Source organism: Hippichthys cyanospilos, chromosome 18 (genome assembly GCF_059441005.1).
Source record: "Hippichthys cyanospilos isolate Australia breed blue-spotted pipefish chromosome 18, RoL_Hcya_1.0, whole genome shotgun sequence".
Taxonomy (NCBI): domain Eukaryota; kingdom Metazoa; phylum Chordata; class Actinopteri; order Syngnathiformes; family Syngnathidae; genus Hippichthys; species Hippichthys cyanospilos.
Genome location: NC_142386.1, coordinates 10,440,108 through 10,455,872, shown reverse-complemented (window position 1 = coordinate 10,455,872; position 15,765 = coordinate 10,440,108). Strand labels below are relative to the sequence as shown.

The window sequence follows — 15,765 nt, the reverse complement described above, 5'->3', positions numbered from 1 at the left end:
GTTACCTTCGGGACCTGGATAGCTTTACTTAAACTTTTCATTATCTGCACCATCTGCAGATTGTAAAGCGTGACTAGTAGCAAAACGTTCGACGCTATTTGAACGCAGCATGTTCTTTAAAAGTAAAGCAAATCCACTGCGGCTGTTTTGAGATCAGTTGGTTGAAAGGAAGGAAATGGTTGCCACAGTTAAAGCTGTACATGCCATATCTGTCTTTGTTAGCATTACAATTTGCACTGTTGGTCTTTGAGGGGTCACAAAAGTCATAAAGAACAAATACCTTCAAAGTGGCTAAAAAAAAAAATATATATATATATATATATATATATATATATATATATATATAGCCTATATATATATATATATATATATATATATATATATATATATATATATATATATATATATATATATATATATATATATATATATATATATATATATATATACTGTATATATATACGCGCCCTATACGCGTAATACATTTTGAAACGCTCCCTTGTTCATAATGTGGCTGTCAGCATCTAAATGGACAGGGAACATGCTGCTTTATTTCTCAATTGAAAATAATCAGCAGCAATACTTATTACACGACTACATTGCAGTAGAAATGAGACCAATGAAATGAGGTGGGTAGTGCGTCTATTTATTTCACAGCACAAAGCACCTCAAATAATCCACTCCCTGTTTCCTCAAACAGCGGAATATATCACTTTAATTCACAGTGATTTCAACGTGGACATATTTAGACAAGGACATCAAAACTATTTATTCCTAACTTTAAAAGAAAACAAAGCCTACATAGAAATTCACAGCCAGCAACACACATAAAAAATAAAGCCGTGTCAACAAACAGTAAATTGAGTAACAAATAGAATTTAATCATTTAAATAGTCTGTCAAAATACAAACATTGATTTGAACTTCTAAATGTTCTAAATGTTAAGTGGCTATTTCTCATACCTGGCGATGTTAAATATACACAGTGGCTATACAAGGAAACGAGTGTGTTTTGGTAATTTATTGTATTGCTAATTTATATTAAATGTACACAGAAACCACATGACTTTATAATTGCAATTGAAACACTGCATATGACTCCCGTTCCATTAGACACTGGTTTCCTATGACCATCTTACCATCTCTAAGTACCTAAAATATACAGTATTATGAAGACATTGTCTTCACATAAAATGACTTTTCCTCCACACATCTCCAAATTTGGTTAGTAAGCAAATCATTTAAGTGTAACCATTAAGCGTTTTTCAACGTTACGGGACAGGTTTAAAAACGTCAAACTGCAAAACATTTAAATTGTAATTTATGTGAGCAAATCAAAAGATCTAAAGAAAAAAAAAGATGTTTCCACAAGTTATTTGGCACACACTTAAGTAGCCAGTGGAAACCTTATTTTGATCCCTGCAAAGAGAAATTGTCTGAAAATTGTTTAGAGTGGAAAAGTAGCGTTAATTCCTAATGTCCTCAATGAACAGCTTAATCTCCATCTCACAAATTTGTCAACGTATAAATCCAATCCATTCTCATTAAAATCCTAGAAAGAAACATGTATGGAAAAAATATCTCCTTAATAAATTTCAATACACTATAAGCAGCACAAATACTGTACATTTGTAAAGAAATTCTCACATTTGCTGGCTTCATCACCTTTCGCTATAAATTGCATGTTGCTAGTTATATTATGTAACTGTACATGGCTAAAGGATTAATGGCACTTTGGCCAATATACATACACGGGTTTCAGGAAAATTAGACTTAGACAGCAGATGAGTGTGAAGCTCTTGATGACTGACACTTATTGAAGTCATTTTGGAAGTCTACCATACCAAAAATTAAAAAAAAAAAAAAAAAAGGAGTAGGGCTTTGGGTATGTTTCCAAGAGACGGGTTGTACACACTGTTGCATATGTTGCATTTCTAGTTGCCCTGAGCCCATTACAGGCGCTTACAAGTCAAAGACACGTTACAAACACAATCACACATTGAAATAACTGATTATTTTGCAATGCACCAAATGTTCAACAGCAAACGGATGGAAAAAGTCAAGACCATTTTTTTGAGCAGCATGGCTGAGGTCCATAACAAGGATCGAGAGGACAAGAGCAATTGAGGCAGGTGTATTTCTTCCAACCTTGGTATTGCCACAATCCAAAAAAGTGCAAATCAATGATTGCACAAGGAAGCAATTGTCATGTGCCAATATGATTGACAAAAAATTTTAACCAAGTGGAAACTTTTTTACATGTACTGCTATTTACTTTAAGATGCGACATTGAAACCAGTGGTTAAAAATTTCCCTATTTTCTCACTTCTCTTTTACAGGGCTGCACTGGTGATCGAATGCCACGATTGCGACTATGAAATAAACCTGATTGGCAAAATTAACATTTAAACGCAGGTTCTGCTGCATGTGCTCTAACAAATTTTTAGACTTGAAAGAATAAAAGGCATTGAAATTTGTTCGGATTTGTTTCAGATTCAAGGCAAGTTACATTAAGAAAACAAAAATACCAGGTACATAAAGGGCCCATGACTTTTTGGGAGCTCTTAAGCATGTTCCAATGTTAATTTTTCACTCCAAAAACTCCTAAAGTATTTTTTTCCTTCACTGATGCATTCCTAAGCATTCCTTGCATCTGTGCGCTCACACCGGCTTGAAATTCGCTTCTGACGGCAAGAGTAATTCACAACTCCCCGCACCGTCTGTGTGAGAAAAAATACACGCCGCCCCTTTCCACATCTTTTAGCGTTGGTTACAGAGCAGTAGAGTAGAGATTTTGCACCGAGTAAACAGCAGAGTTTTCATTTATTAGCTACGTTTTACTGCAGAAAATGCTGAGGTGGCCAGAATGTGTGAACACACAAACAATGTCACAAGTAAATAATTCACCCATGGGCTGATCTATTGTTATGAATACTGGGTTCCCACGGGGACTGATTGATAGAAGGAACGTTTGTTAGTGAGAACGGTATATCAACGTCACTTCGCATTTCAATGTCAGTAAAGCGCCTGCATTTGGCCCCGTTATTCGTGCTGTTATTAATCAGCCGCGAGCCTCGTGAGGACGAGCAGTCAGGATGATGGATGGATGGATGCATGTCGCGTGGCCCGCCGCTTGACCTGCAAAAGGGCGCGGCAGCTACACGGTAAGAGCAAACGAGCCGTTTTACTTCCTGCTTCGAAAGATCGGTACCATAAAACTCATATTTACTAAGAAATTAAATCGGCAATGTACCAAACATAATTTATATGCACATATTACACTGGAGAGTACTTAAATATCCTGTCACAGCCCCTTTTAGTCAGCCTGCCAAAATTAATATTAAAAAAAATAAACATTCTAAATTCATCCTAGTCTTGTTTTGCATTAAAGACTTTTTTGTTTTTAAACATAGGGCAGTAAAACACTGATGCTAACCTCACAGCGGTGAATAATTGTGATGAATGATCAGGATTACAACATTGACAAAAATAATTATGAGGATCATTTTAGCCATAAATGGTGCAGCCCTACTCTTGTACCAGGTCCAAACCAGTCCATGGCTGAAATAAAAATACTTGGGGTCCTGAGAGTGAAAAGCTACCAAACAATAACTACACTAACTTGCCAGTACCATATTATCCATTTTTGAGGGTGATGGACAATAATTATTTATATTGCTTCTAGCGTATTGCAAGAAAGTTGCACCCAAAAAAAAAAAAAACGCTGCCTACAACGGCACTACGCTATCGTAAATTAATGCACCCTGTGTAAAGTGTGGACCCTCAAGTCGTTCCCGGAGAAGTTATGGCTTTCATGAGTCACTGTTGCATTAGTTACAAAGTTCAAAAGCCACATGACTGCAGTCTGCTCCTGACGACTTCCATGTTCTCCAGTGGTTATGCAAGTGCAGAATGATGCTGCGATGACTCGTCTAGGAGGCCGCTGCGAGTAACTTGGCATTCGGTTTGTATCGCTTCTCAGTTTTTTGACCACACAAAAGTGGATGTTGACAGTGCTCACTGAAACTTGAGTTACAACTTCAGGCCTTGCCCGATCCGTATTCTTAACCTGCGTTTTCTTTCCTCGTGTGTGCGACAACAGAAAACAAATCCCTTTATTTATGAATAATTCCCGAATAAAACCCCTTTTGTGAACGATTCACCCGCTCGTAAAGACTAGATTAGATCACAGTCGAGTCTCTGCGTCATCCTATGTTAGCTGCTCTAGGGAGAGTCCATCATGGCTTCCAGCATCTCCAAGAATAGTTTGTGCATGGGTATGCCACCACGGGTCTTGATGCTGTAGAAAGTAGTCAGAGCCCGGCCGGCCGTTTGTCGGAGTAGGGGCAGCGTTAAAAGGAGGCGACCGGCTCGCTGGGGGTCGTCCGGACGTCGCTGACACTCCAGATCCAGTAAGGCCTGGTGGAGGAGGTCCCGCAGCTTCTGCACAGCCTCCATATCTTCGATGTAAACAGAGTCTGACAGCGCAAAAGAGAAGAAGTGATCAGCCGCTGTGTTTTGTTCCTGCATGTTCCATAATCTGTTTACTAAATTGGGGATAGCGTTTTTCGACGAGATGTTCACTTGACTGTATGCTTCCACCATACATATACGGTATAAACTTCCACCATACATATCGTATAATTGTACTGACTGAAAATGCACCCAAACAAGCATTGCGAAATTATCCATTTTGACAGAGCAAGGTCAACAAAAGCTATCTTTCATTTCAATTTACTTTGACCAGGGGTGTATGTTGTGAAAAGTTATCCAACAGTTGCATGACCCCAATTAAAACTTAAATGCCAGCTCCAAATAAAACACCCTTTGCTTCAAAACAAGAATGTGAATCATTTTGTTCGCCTGCATGATCACACTCATAAGAAAAAACACAAAGGTAAACGGGAGCCCTTAAAGCGACCATGTTGCTGATCTTGTTGTTAAATCAGTGTTAAGTTGATTTATGTAAGATTAGAATTATTTTATATTGTTAATATATGCTACAGCATTTAAAATATTCAATTTTCAGTGTGTGGTCTGCCTCATAATTTTTCCAAAGGAAAAAAAAAAGGTTGGAATAAAAAAAAAAGGAAAAAAAAAAAAGACCCAATCTACAACAGGCTTACTGCTTGTTATGGTCTTAATATCTTAACAGAGAAGTCAACCTAAAATTTCGCTGTACAATCGCGTCTCCTCGACATTCATTTTGGAGTTGCTGCCCACCCGCTCCTCACAAAATATGTACAAATGCAACCTAATTTTCATCCAGTTGCAAAATGTTTTTACATACATGGATGCGACATTCATTCATTAATGTAATGCGCTATACAAAAAAAGACCTACCAAAAAAGATACAAGAAAAAAACACCACACGGCAACGGTGTGCTGCCGAGGTCAACTTCAAAATAAACACACCAAATTATAGTTGTACAACAGTGCAAATAGCTGGGCTTTTATTTTAAAGTTGGCCTGAGCAGCTGTTGTGACAGAGCGGCTACCCTAATCGTCCTCGTGACTCTGTTCTTATTGCCATCACACCACACAAAATATGAAAGGAAACCAAGAAAAAAAAGCACCCATTTGAAGCGCTACGGGCCGCTGCACCCATACGTGCCATCATCTTTACAAGACACTGCCATTAAAAAAAATAAAAAATAAAAAAAAGGAAAATCTAATTCATTTGCAGATTAAGGATGCTCAGAAACAGCTAGTCAATTCCGCTACCCTCGTATGGTACAGCTAAAGTCTCCAGGGCTAGCTGTAGCCGCTAACTACGAGGTATGGATAATGTCTCATTACTGCATTGTGACTCCTAACTCATTAACTGGCTTGCATGCAGCAATCTGCACAAAAGCAAAACATGCACCATACCTGAATTAGTGAGCGCGATGGCTTTTAGCATGACAAACTCCTCTCTGTCAACATTTAGGGCACGGAAACGTCGGGCGAGTTGACTGATTGCCGCATTTAGCTCCGTTAGGCCGGCGACGCGAGACATTTCCTCGTCAAGGACAAAATCCTCGGCGAAGACAACCTCGTCTTCGCAGCCAAGTGAGCGGTACGCTACGCCCAGCACCAGCACCTCCAGCCAAACGGACTGTAGCACAGACATCTGGTCTGCTAGCGACAGAGACAAGAAGCCTGCGGGGGAATACAAAAAGCCACAGTGAAGGTTCTGAATGTTAAGGAGGAAAACTGGCAACGTTCTTTAATTTGAACAAGTACTGGCAGCAGAGCTTTTGAGCGCCACACACTGAGATTCGCTTGATCTACCTCCGGCATACAAAACAGCCAATCAGCCTACAGCAGAACTTTTCAGCATCCACTGTTGGATTTACTGTAAGTGAGCTACACTGTACATCTCTTACCCGGAATGTGTTTGGCCCAGCCGATGATGACGACCAGCTCACGGTCAGCAAGGTCGCAAAGGGTCGTAAGTGTGCGCTGGGCTGTGTCGGGCTGGAGGGGGTCAGGCATGGCAAATAGCTTTTCTGGCTCAGCGACTAGCAGGTGGGAAACAATGATGTTTGAGGAACCTGTATCGTTAAAAAAAAAAAAAACACACATTTATTCTCATTACATTTATACATTTTAAAATACTGTATCAGAAAAGAAAATATGAAAATTACAAATTGTTTACGAAAGTAAACATTAAATAATTATTTTATATATGTACTAGGGATGATCAGATCCCAATCATGTGATTTTCAGCTGATCGAAATCAAGGGGAAATATCGAGGTTAGTAAAATTTTATTTTATCCTATTTTTTTAAGGGAAGAAAACGACACAGATATTGCCAAAGTAAAAAAAAAAAGTAAAAAGTAAGAAAACAGTAAACACAGCCGGAGAAGCTTTTTTCTTTTTAGGCTATTTGGCTTCACTAGCCACAAAGTGCTGTAGATTTTTTGTTGACAATATCAACATGTAAAAACAAAATTTAAAAAGACAATTTGGATACATTTTTTTCTGTCCTCAATACTACAACCATGTAAAGAATTCGGACCCTGTATCAAAGCAAAAAAAAAAAAAAAACAAAAGTGACCGGAACATCCCAAAAATGAATATATTACAGACTGACTTGACGTATGCTGTCCAATCAGAATTCAGAAAACAAATATTCGTAAAATGCTAATGAATGGTTTTGTCACAAGATAAAATGATACGCCTGCTTGTGATTGGTCATTTTGAAATAACGTGTAAAATATGACCACATTAAATCAATTTGAAGCTTGTCTTCATAAAAAGGCAGCCAGCCAACCAACTTCCAGAAAAAAAAAGACAAGTATGGCACAGTAGGTGGCACTGTTTTAAAACAAATTCTGATGATAGAGGACGCTTTGTTTTGTGGCCGAGTTTAAGTTCTGTTAAAAAGCTTTGCACTTTAATTCCCAAGGATCATTACAAACCCTTCTCGTTCTCCTTAGTCAGTGAGAGGGGGACACTCTGGTAGGTTGCATTCTCCACTTCGGGGCGTCTTTTGTACTTCTGCCGCCCGCCTCGGACTCTATCGAGACGAACTCCTGCACCAGGACACACAAAACAAGTTTTACGCTGTGAACACAAGGTATGAAAAAAAGGCAACTTGTATGTTGTGCCACTCACCCTCTTTCAACATGCCCACTTTAAGGCACTTGGTGAAGCGGCATGCCTGGCAAGCCTTTCTGCGCCTTTTGGTGATTTCGCACTCATTTGATGCGGGACAGCTGTATTCAATGTTACCTGGGCGCAAGAGCAGAAAATGATAAGATGTTTTAGTAGTCAATCATTAATGAAGTGATAACAAATGAATGAAAATGACCTTCAAACCATCACCAGAATGCAAAATACACAGTGCACATAAACAGGTTGGACAATTGGCTTTGCAATTAAAATGCCAATTGCATATATGTGCCTTTGGAATTCTAACTTAGAAAGTGAATAGAAGTGAATAATGCATGCATGCAATATTGCAACTTATGTTGTTTATATGGTGTACTTTCTATAGTTTTTTGGGGGAAAAAATTACTCAATTTTAAATCCAACATAAAATATGGAAAAAAATGCACTGTGAACACTTGCCCATTATCAATAAAAAAAATTCCTTGCTTTTTCTTTTTACTTTCAATGCATGAAAAGGTCATTGGAAAGCAACTCTTTCAAGGTCTGTATAAAGAAAGAAAATTAAAAAAGGCTGGATTTCAAAAACCTCAAATTTGAGGGGTAGCAATGAAAGAGGCTTTCAACAAAGGCTGACTTTGTTTTGTTTACTGTCTCCCATTCAAAAGATGTAAATGCTCCAAATTTAACTCATTATCGGCCAAGCTAAATTAGATGTGTCAATGGCCGTGAATGCGTTAAACCTCATGTTTGTGACCCTGACTATCAAAACACGTTTTGAGTACAAAAAAAAAAACAACAACCTAAGTCATACATAAGAATTGGATCAAACAAAAAAGTACATCACCATTCATTGCACATTACAAATATTTTATATAATTATTTTCCACCAACTATGATCCAAGCTCTACCTGAAAGGTAATGATAATATATAAAAGTGATTCAAATCAGGGAATAATTTGAGAAAAGCTGTTAGTAAAGTTGAAAAGATCCTAAGCAAAGTGGCAGTTGAATCATCCAAATCCAAAGTTCCCCTTTACCGGGCTTGAATTCATCTAAGATGGCTTAATATAAAACAAAAACTTGAGCTTTTGAAAATCACCCATGGCTATGTTCGACCCTATCGGTAACTTGCAAACGTTGTGACATGTGCCGCCATCAAATAAACACCAGAAAATGGTATATACTGTATCCAACACTTCTGCAGTGAACATGATACCAGTCTGCCACCAATACTAGCCTTTAATTTATGACTATGTTTTATTTGACAAGCCTACATTTAAAAAAAATAAATAAATAAAAAAGTGGAAAACCTGTTTTACAGCTCAAACCATACCTTGAATGGTTCTCTTGAAAAAAGCTTTGCAAGCTTCGCACGAAGCCACGCCATAGTGGTAGCCTGAAGCCACATCCCCACAGACCAAACACAGCCTCTTGGGTAACGTGCTCAGGGCATACTTGCACCGCCCGGCTCCATTTCCAGCGGACCCCTCATCCGCTCCGTCTCCACTCTCGTCTTTGAAGTGGCAACGCAAGGCCGGTGTGTAGAGCGGCGGCGAATAGCGTTTAGCACCGTCTCCTCTGGTCTCTCCACCTCCGCTTTGAGAGGAGTCGGAAGAGGCCCCGCCGGGACTGGTCCGGCCTCCCCCGCCTCCTTCCGGACTGCTGGGTTCCGCCTTTATGTAGACATCCGACCGGCGATCTCTGGAAGACATGTCTAGCGGACAAGAAAATACAGAGTAAATTGAGTCACTGTATTTATGGGAAGTATGCAAAAAAAATGATCGAGAAAAATGAAAATGGTTGATTTCAAATTAAAACTGTTTGACACAACCAAATCAAAGTTACAGCAATGAAGTCCGATAGGTTAACTTGAACTTGACATTTTCATCATCATAAAGGCGGTCAAAGTGTAAATGTTTCCCAACAGGGGCGACAGGACCTTAGCAATATCCAAGCTCCACTCTGGCCACATTAAACTGTTATAAATGTCCCCACCGTGGGACTAATAAAGGATTACCTTATCTCCCTCCAACTATACTGATACCACCGGTATAGTGTTCTTCAAAAGTTGACATTGAAGTAAAATATAAAAGTCCACAGAAAAGCTCCTGTTGTTTGTATACAGTACATTTTAACAGCTGATATTTTAAAGCCATGAAATAAACACTTTGGATTGAGGCAAATTGAAACCTTCCACACCTATTAAAGCTGCGCTGTCTTTAAGTATGGCCAGTGTGAAGTCATTGTCACAGGCATATCCGTAAATTAAAATAGCCAAGGTGACTGGATGAAGGTCACGCTGCTCGTAAAGCAGGCTCGCTCTTCACTTTGCAGACGCATAACTAATGTTATAACGTGTAAGGCTGTAAGAGTGCTGCGGCAATAACGCTTTCCCTACCCTCAATGTCGATAACCTTTTCTTCCCGTGGGTGGAAAAGGAAAATTACGGCAAACATGCTTATGCACACAAAGTCTCTACTGTACATTTGATAAGGTTCAGAATTCATTCAAAAAGAAGACAGATTTTTTGGTTCAACTGATTACATGAGTAGATATTGAATAAAGCAAATCCGTTGTCACAAACCAGGACTGAATTCTATATTTATATGAGTGACTTTGAACATCATGAGTGAGCTGTATTCGGGTTTAAAGTGGTGGTCAAATTCCAGGGACTTTGGCAAAAGACAGAACTGTCTGACGTAATACAATTGAAAGGACATAGTATGGGGTTCCTATTTGTGTTAAATTGGCACACCTCTCACTCGAATACAATGGCAAATGAAAAATTGATGGGGGAAAGAAAAGAAAAAAAAAAAACAATCGAATGTTGAGTAGTTGGGAAAACAACTATTTTACTAGGTACTATACATTTCCTCCTGAGACCCAGCCTAGTCATTTGTGTCCACTATAATGGACATTGGGCCCCATCATATTCATTTGTGTCCACTAGAGTAAACATTGGGTCTCAAGGAGGATATTGCAGTATGTAAGCATGATCAGATGAGCAGTCTGTGAACTACACGACCTTACTAGCTGTTAAGCAAAATATAGGAAATAACAATTGTGCTAATATTCCATCCAATGTCAGACAGTATAATTAAGGGTGATTTAGGATCAATTCGATGTGGTAACATTTTACACCCCATTCACTATTCCATGTAGCCTGCCTACTGTGTCAACACCGAGTAGATTTATTAGACGTGGCATTTCAGAAGGAAGTTAGTGATAAGCCAAAGAAAACTAGTCATTCATAGCAGCCGTGAGGGTAGTGTGTCATATCACCACACACAAATCACATGGATGATAGTAAATCCCTACAAGGTCCAGATATCATTCACAACTAACTGTGCAAATTACACGTTTATCGCCCCAGCAATAAAGCCCGAGAAACTACAACTGGTAACTTTGGTTGGAGTTTGCTCCCCCCCAACATGTGAATGCAGTCGAGAACTGAGGATCACCGCGAACCTCGATATTTAAAGTCTCTGTGCCCCCCACCAAATGGATTATTCCAAATTACAAGCAAAGTGGAATTGCGTTCTATCTGTAGTTTTTGAACCATGTGCATCGCAGCACGCGTCAACATCTGGCTCATCGACGAACACAACATTTAGATAAAAGCATTTAGAATTAAACGTAGCCGTCGATGCTAATCAGCTTCTACTGTATCTAACCCAATTTAAATAGACCTAATTCGCTTGTCGGGTGCGTTAACTTGTCATGGAATTTACAACCTGGTGTGCCAACATGTTAGCATTGGCTACCGCATTTCGGAACCGTTTAAACGTGCAAGTTAGCTTCATGTAGCTAACTAGCTACCAGTTGCTAAGGGTTCATTCTTGGCGACAAAGCTACGTCTTCTTGGCACGAGATTTATTTTGGTCGTTGACACAGACCGAACTCTTACCTGAAAAGGAAGACTGGCGTGGCAGCCTCCCGGCTGCGTGTCAGTATGGTTCAAAAGTGAAACAAGTATCCCGGTTGCCTGCTGCTACCTTTGATGTTGCTAAATACTATGTGTCAGCTACTAGCTGCTACCTCTCCCAGCCGATCTGCTGTTTAGTCAACAAACACTTCCCAAGACGATTGCAGCAATCTGACTACAATAAACTATTTGAAGACGTTATAAATGATTCTTAAAAAAAAAAAAAAAATCACGGTTCACCAATGTATTTAACCTTCAAATAAATCAGGGCTTTTCATTTACAAATGTAATTTTACAAAGCTTTGGATATATTGTATTTTACTTTCTAATTTGAGGACAGCACCGAATGTAATTTGGCTGGGGAAAAAAAAGGTTCCATGGAAACTAACCGTATGGATTGTAATTGTCAAGCAATTCCAATAATCTCGCATTTACATATGAATTAGATTGTTTTATTACACTTGATTACTTCATTTCATGCAGCGTCACAATTTCTCAATGAAATGAACTGTGAAAAATATCATGTGCTGCACATTCATCATGGGTAAAGGGTTAGGGTCATTGCTATTTTTACCCTTAAACCAGAAATATGGTGCTTTATCTACTTTTTCTGCACCATAGTTACGAGGAGCATTTGCAGACACCTTAGAGTAAAAAACCTTTGTTCCAAATTTTGTATCTATATTTTTTTCAAATCTTCATGTTTTGTTTTGGGTTTTTTTTTTTTGGTATCTCTAAGCATATTTTATTCAGGAACTCCAGCAGATAGGCTGTGAAGTGTTTTGTTTTCTGCCTCGTTTGCTGAAAAATTGCATCGCTAATGACAATGCACATCTGTATTAAATTTAACTAAAAAGGCCTACAAAGTTTTGCAAAGGAGTTACAAATCACAATTTAGCAATAAGTTGCTTCGGGTCCCAATTAATTTGCTCTCAATTCGAAAAAAAATACTGTTCAACACTGATTTGCGGGGATCAAGATTCCAATTATAGCCTGTAGTGTACGAAACAGGAATTACTCATTTGCATTATCGCAATCCCTGAGCTTGCACTGTGCATAGAACTTTGTAGGCCCTACAAAGTAGGGGATGGCAATTTTTCGTTTCAAAATCTGCTTTATATTTCTTTGTCTTGACAGGCTCCTTGCAACACCGATGAAATATAAACCTATGCAGTAATATCAGCATTACAACACAGGACATCATTCAGTTGGGTCTTGAGACTACTGGAAAAACACGGCTGAAAGTGTTTGGACCATAAACAATGTAAACGGCAACCTAACACAAATTCCTTGCGCAATCATTTGCCAACAAACAAACCCAAAAGAGCACAATACACCATAACAATGGGAAACATGAATGTGAACCCCTTAACCGTGACTGAATCCCCTGCTTCCACTTCCTACCTTTAAATTGTACTTTACTCCTGAAATGTACCGTAAAAAATGAGTTATCAACTTAACAACATATCAGTAGATATGAAAGTGAATTACCTGTTTGCTGGACTGCAAGCCTATATACAGTACGTGATCGCCGGTGTGTCTTGGACGTTGTCGACACTCGACAGCTGCAATCAGGACACCTACAAAGTAAATGAAGGTTTGTACTGAATGTTACATAGGTTCATGTGATTCTTGTGAAATACTTGTGATTCATAAGACAGCAATCATAAGTAGTCTGTCAAGCCTCTTAGATAAGCATGAATAACTTGAATCCTGGACATACAAAAAACAAAAACACAAAAACAGTCAAGTATAATCAGGGAACAAAAGTGTTTCTAAATAAAAAAAGAATGTCACCATCTGTGAACAGCATCAACTGCAAAAAGTGCAGGACTAAAAACGAGGGGAGAAATAATTTTAAGAAAAAACATCTACATATTTTCTTATTTTAAGCAAAAAAAATACAAAAATCATGGTGTAAGAATTCTTTTCTTGCCTAGAAAACCTGCCAAAACAAGTCAGAAATTCTTAATGTAAGCAAATTGCAAATCTAATTCATGCAAATAGTTCTTAATAAGGTAAAATTTAGAGAAAGAATTCTTTTTTCAAAAATATTCACTATTTTTTTCAAAAATTAAACTGCAGCTAAAACATTTATCATCAATTGTGTCAACATGTTTTCCTCACCTTTAAGCAAATGGTTCAAATATACTGTAAAATAATTAAGCTATATTTTCTCATAACTTCAGACCAGTTTGCTAGATTCAAGCAAAAGTTTTCCTAGATGTCATAAATTAGAAAAATCTTCTTTAATTTATACACATGCAAAGCTGTTTTTTTTTTAAACAAGGCAACTCCAAACTCTTTCTAATGACTTTTTAAGTAAAAACAATGACTACAATGAAGCAGATATTAATAAACATCATTCTAATATGTAATTCAACTTAAATTACAGAGTAGTAAAACTTAAGTGTCTTGCAGTAAATGCTTAAACCTTCGTGCTTCCAATGATAGAATGGCTTGAGCAAAGAAATCTTAAGAAAAATGCAAGACTTAATATCTTGAAATAAGGACTTTTTTTCTAAAGAACATTTGCTACACAAGATAGCTTTCAATTTCATACAAAAATAAGAATCTATTTCTTAATATAAACCTTTTTTACTTTCTATAAATTGACTTTATGCAGTGTAAGGATGTATTCAGATTTATGGACAAGACTCAACAAAGCCCCCCCCTCACCATGCTGCGTGAAACACTCCAAAGGTCAAAGTCACAGGAATGCTTCAAGGACAGACAGTAAAGCCAACACCTTGTCTCTCACTCATACTAAGTTGGGAGCTGAAGTTTGCTCATAGCTTTGTCAATCATTACAGAACATACTTATTTGGTCGCGCTAATGCGAAAAAAAAAAGATCTCATACATACTGTCAAGTGCAGCAGACTTAATCAGAATGCTGACGCTGAAGCTGACATACTTTTAACTCCACGTTTGTAAAGTACAATCGCCTTTAGGTGAGACATTGTTTCGAAACCACGGGGCGGGTAATGGGAGCGTCGGTGATTATGCATCCAATAAGTGCACTTAAAAGTCATGTAGTTTGTATATGCCGTGCACCCTTGCAGCGGCCGAGAGCAGCACCCAGGGGTGACCTTGCCTACTGATCTCGAACCGGTGAAAGGTTAATTGCCAAAGTGGATTATGCCTTCAGATCAGTGATCTCAATCCTAGACCAGCAGGCTTGGTTACATTCAGAGGTCAGTGTGCTGAGACAGGAAGTCCATTAACTCAGAAAATGTTAAGCAGTCATAAGTTAGAGAGCCTCAACTGTGAACTGAGGTGGGTAGAGCTTGCAGACCAAGGCCTGCTCCATCTTTTTCATTTTGATCTTAATGACATCAAATATCTGTGTATTTTGTCCTAGTACGGTGCATCCTGTCTAGACATTATACGGAGCTCTATCAAAGACACCAGAACTCCATTATGAAACTTTAAGGTCTTTAATGACGTCTAGCAGCGATGCTTTTGTGCATAGGCACAAGAGGAGCATGCAGTGAAATGTACACGAAAAGACAACTAAATGATCAATTCCCCAGTGGCTAGTGCCCCCTAGCCCCAAGAACGTCACCGCGCCAACTTCACTCTGCCCGACGTGCATACAAATCAAGCTACCGTGAAATAAAAACGACAACCCATGCATAGCTAACAAATAACCACAGATCCATATTTCGATTCTCGTTTGATTATTCTGATACATACCAGGAAGAACAGAAACCGTGTTTTGTATCTGGGGCCAGGCAGGTTTTTGGGACGACCAAGTCCACCGAGTGTTTGATTGCTTCTCACGCCTGACGTTACTCGACAGAGGAATTTGGGATGACAGCTACCGGCGACGCGATCCTCTTCGCCCGCTCGGTACCAGACTGGTATCAAAATCGTCGCCTCGACTCCCGCAGCTTGAAGCTGTCTTTACATAGTGCAGTTCAAACTAAGAAAATACTGCATCCTGTTCCAACGAATTCAGAATAAAATCCAATCAAAGCTTGTCACCGAACGTTTTGCTTATCTTGGATCAATCAATATCCGCTACACGAATATGATATTTTCTCATGTGTTTTTACTGTTCACGCGTTTGTTTCATCCAGTGATTAGTGCAACCGCATTAGCGAACCATTGGCTTTTTATTTTGATATATATAACATTAACTTCCGGTGTACTATTTTTTCTCGCTAACTTGGTGTATTCGGTGACGTCAGACCCTGTCCCGTGCCTCCGCTCCTCCTGTGTGAGCAATTTGCGTCTG

General features: G+C 38.7%; 1 protein-coding gene across 2 annotated transcripts; it reads right to left on the bottom strand.

Annotated features, from left to right (window-relative positions):
- Positions 1–625: 625 nt before the first annotated feature.
- On the bottom strand, positions 626–15,424 carry esrra (estrogen-related receptor alpha). Of its 2 annotated transcripts, XM_088440929.1 has the most exons (8): positions 15,222–15,424; positions 13,016–13,104; positions 8,933–9,313; positions 7,603–7,719; positions 7,407–7,520; positions 6,368–6,535; positions 5,871–6,140; positions 626–4,477 (listed from the first exon to the last, which is right to left on the bottom strand). In XM_088440929.1, the coding sequence occupies exons 3-8, from the start codon at positions 9,309–9,311 to the stop codon at positions 4,224–4,226; spliced, it is 1,302 nt and encodes a 433-aa protein (XP_088297055.1). In that variant the 5' UTR covers positions 9,312–9,313; positions 13,016–13,104; positions 15,222–15,424; the 3' UTR covers positions 626–4,223. The 2 variants fall into 2 exon arrangements, with proteins under 2 accessions (XP_088297055.1, XP_088297056.1); XM_088440930.1 differs by lacking the exons at positions 13,016–13,104; positions 15,222–15,424 and adding an exon at positions 11,507–11,654.
- Between the last annotated feature and the right edge of the window lie 341 nt (positions 15,425–15,765).

What these genes read in the sequence shown, in the direction of transcription:
- esrra (XM_088440929.1), bottom strand. Translation starts at nt 9,311, where the DNA reads ATGTCTTCCAGAGATCGCCGGTCGGATGTCTACATAAAGGCGGAACCC. An exon ending in AGTGGGCATGTTGAAAGAGG is followed by an intron (nt 7,521 to 7,602) that starts GTGAGTGGCACA and finishes GTCCTGGTGCAG; the next exon opens with GAGTTCGTCTCGATAGAGTC. An exon ending in CTGGGCCAAACACATTCCGG is followed by an intron (nt 6,141 to 6,367) that starts GTAAGAGATGTA and finishes ATTCCCCCGCAG; the next exon opens with GCTTCTTGTCTCTGTCGCTA.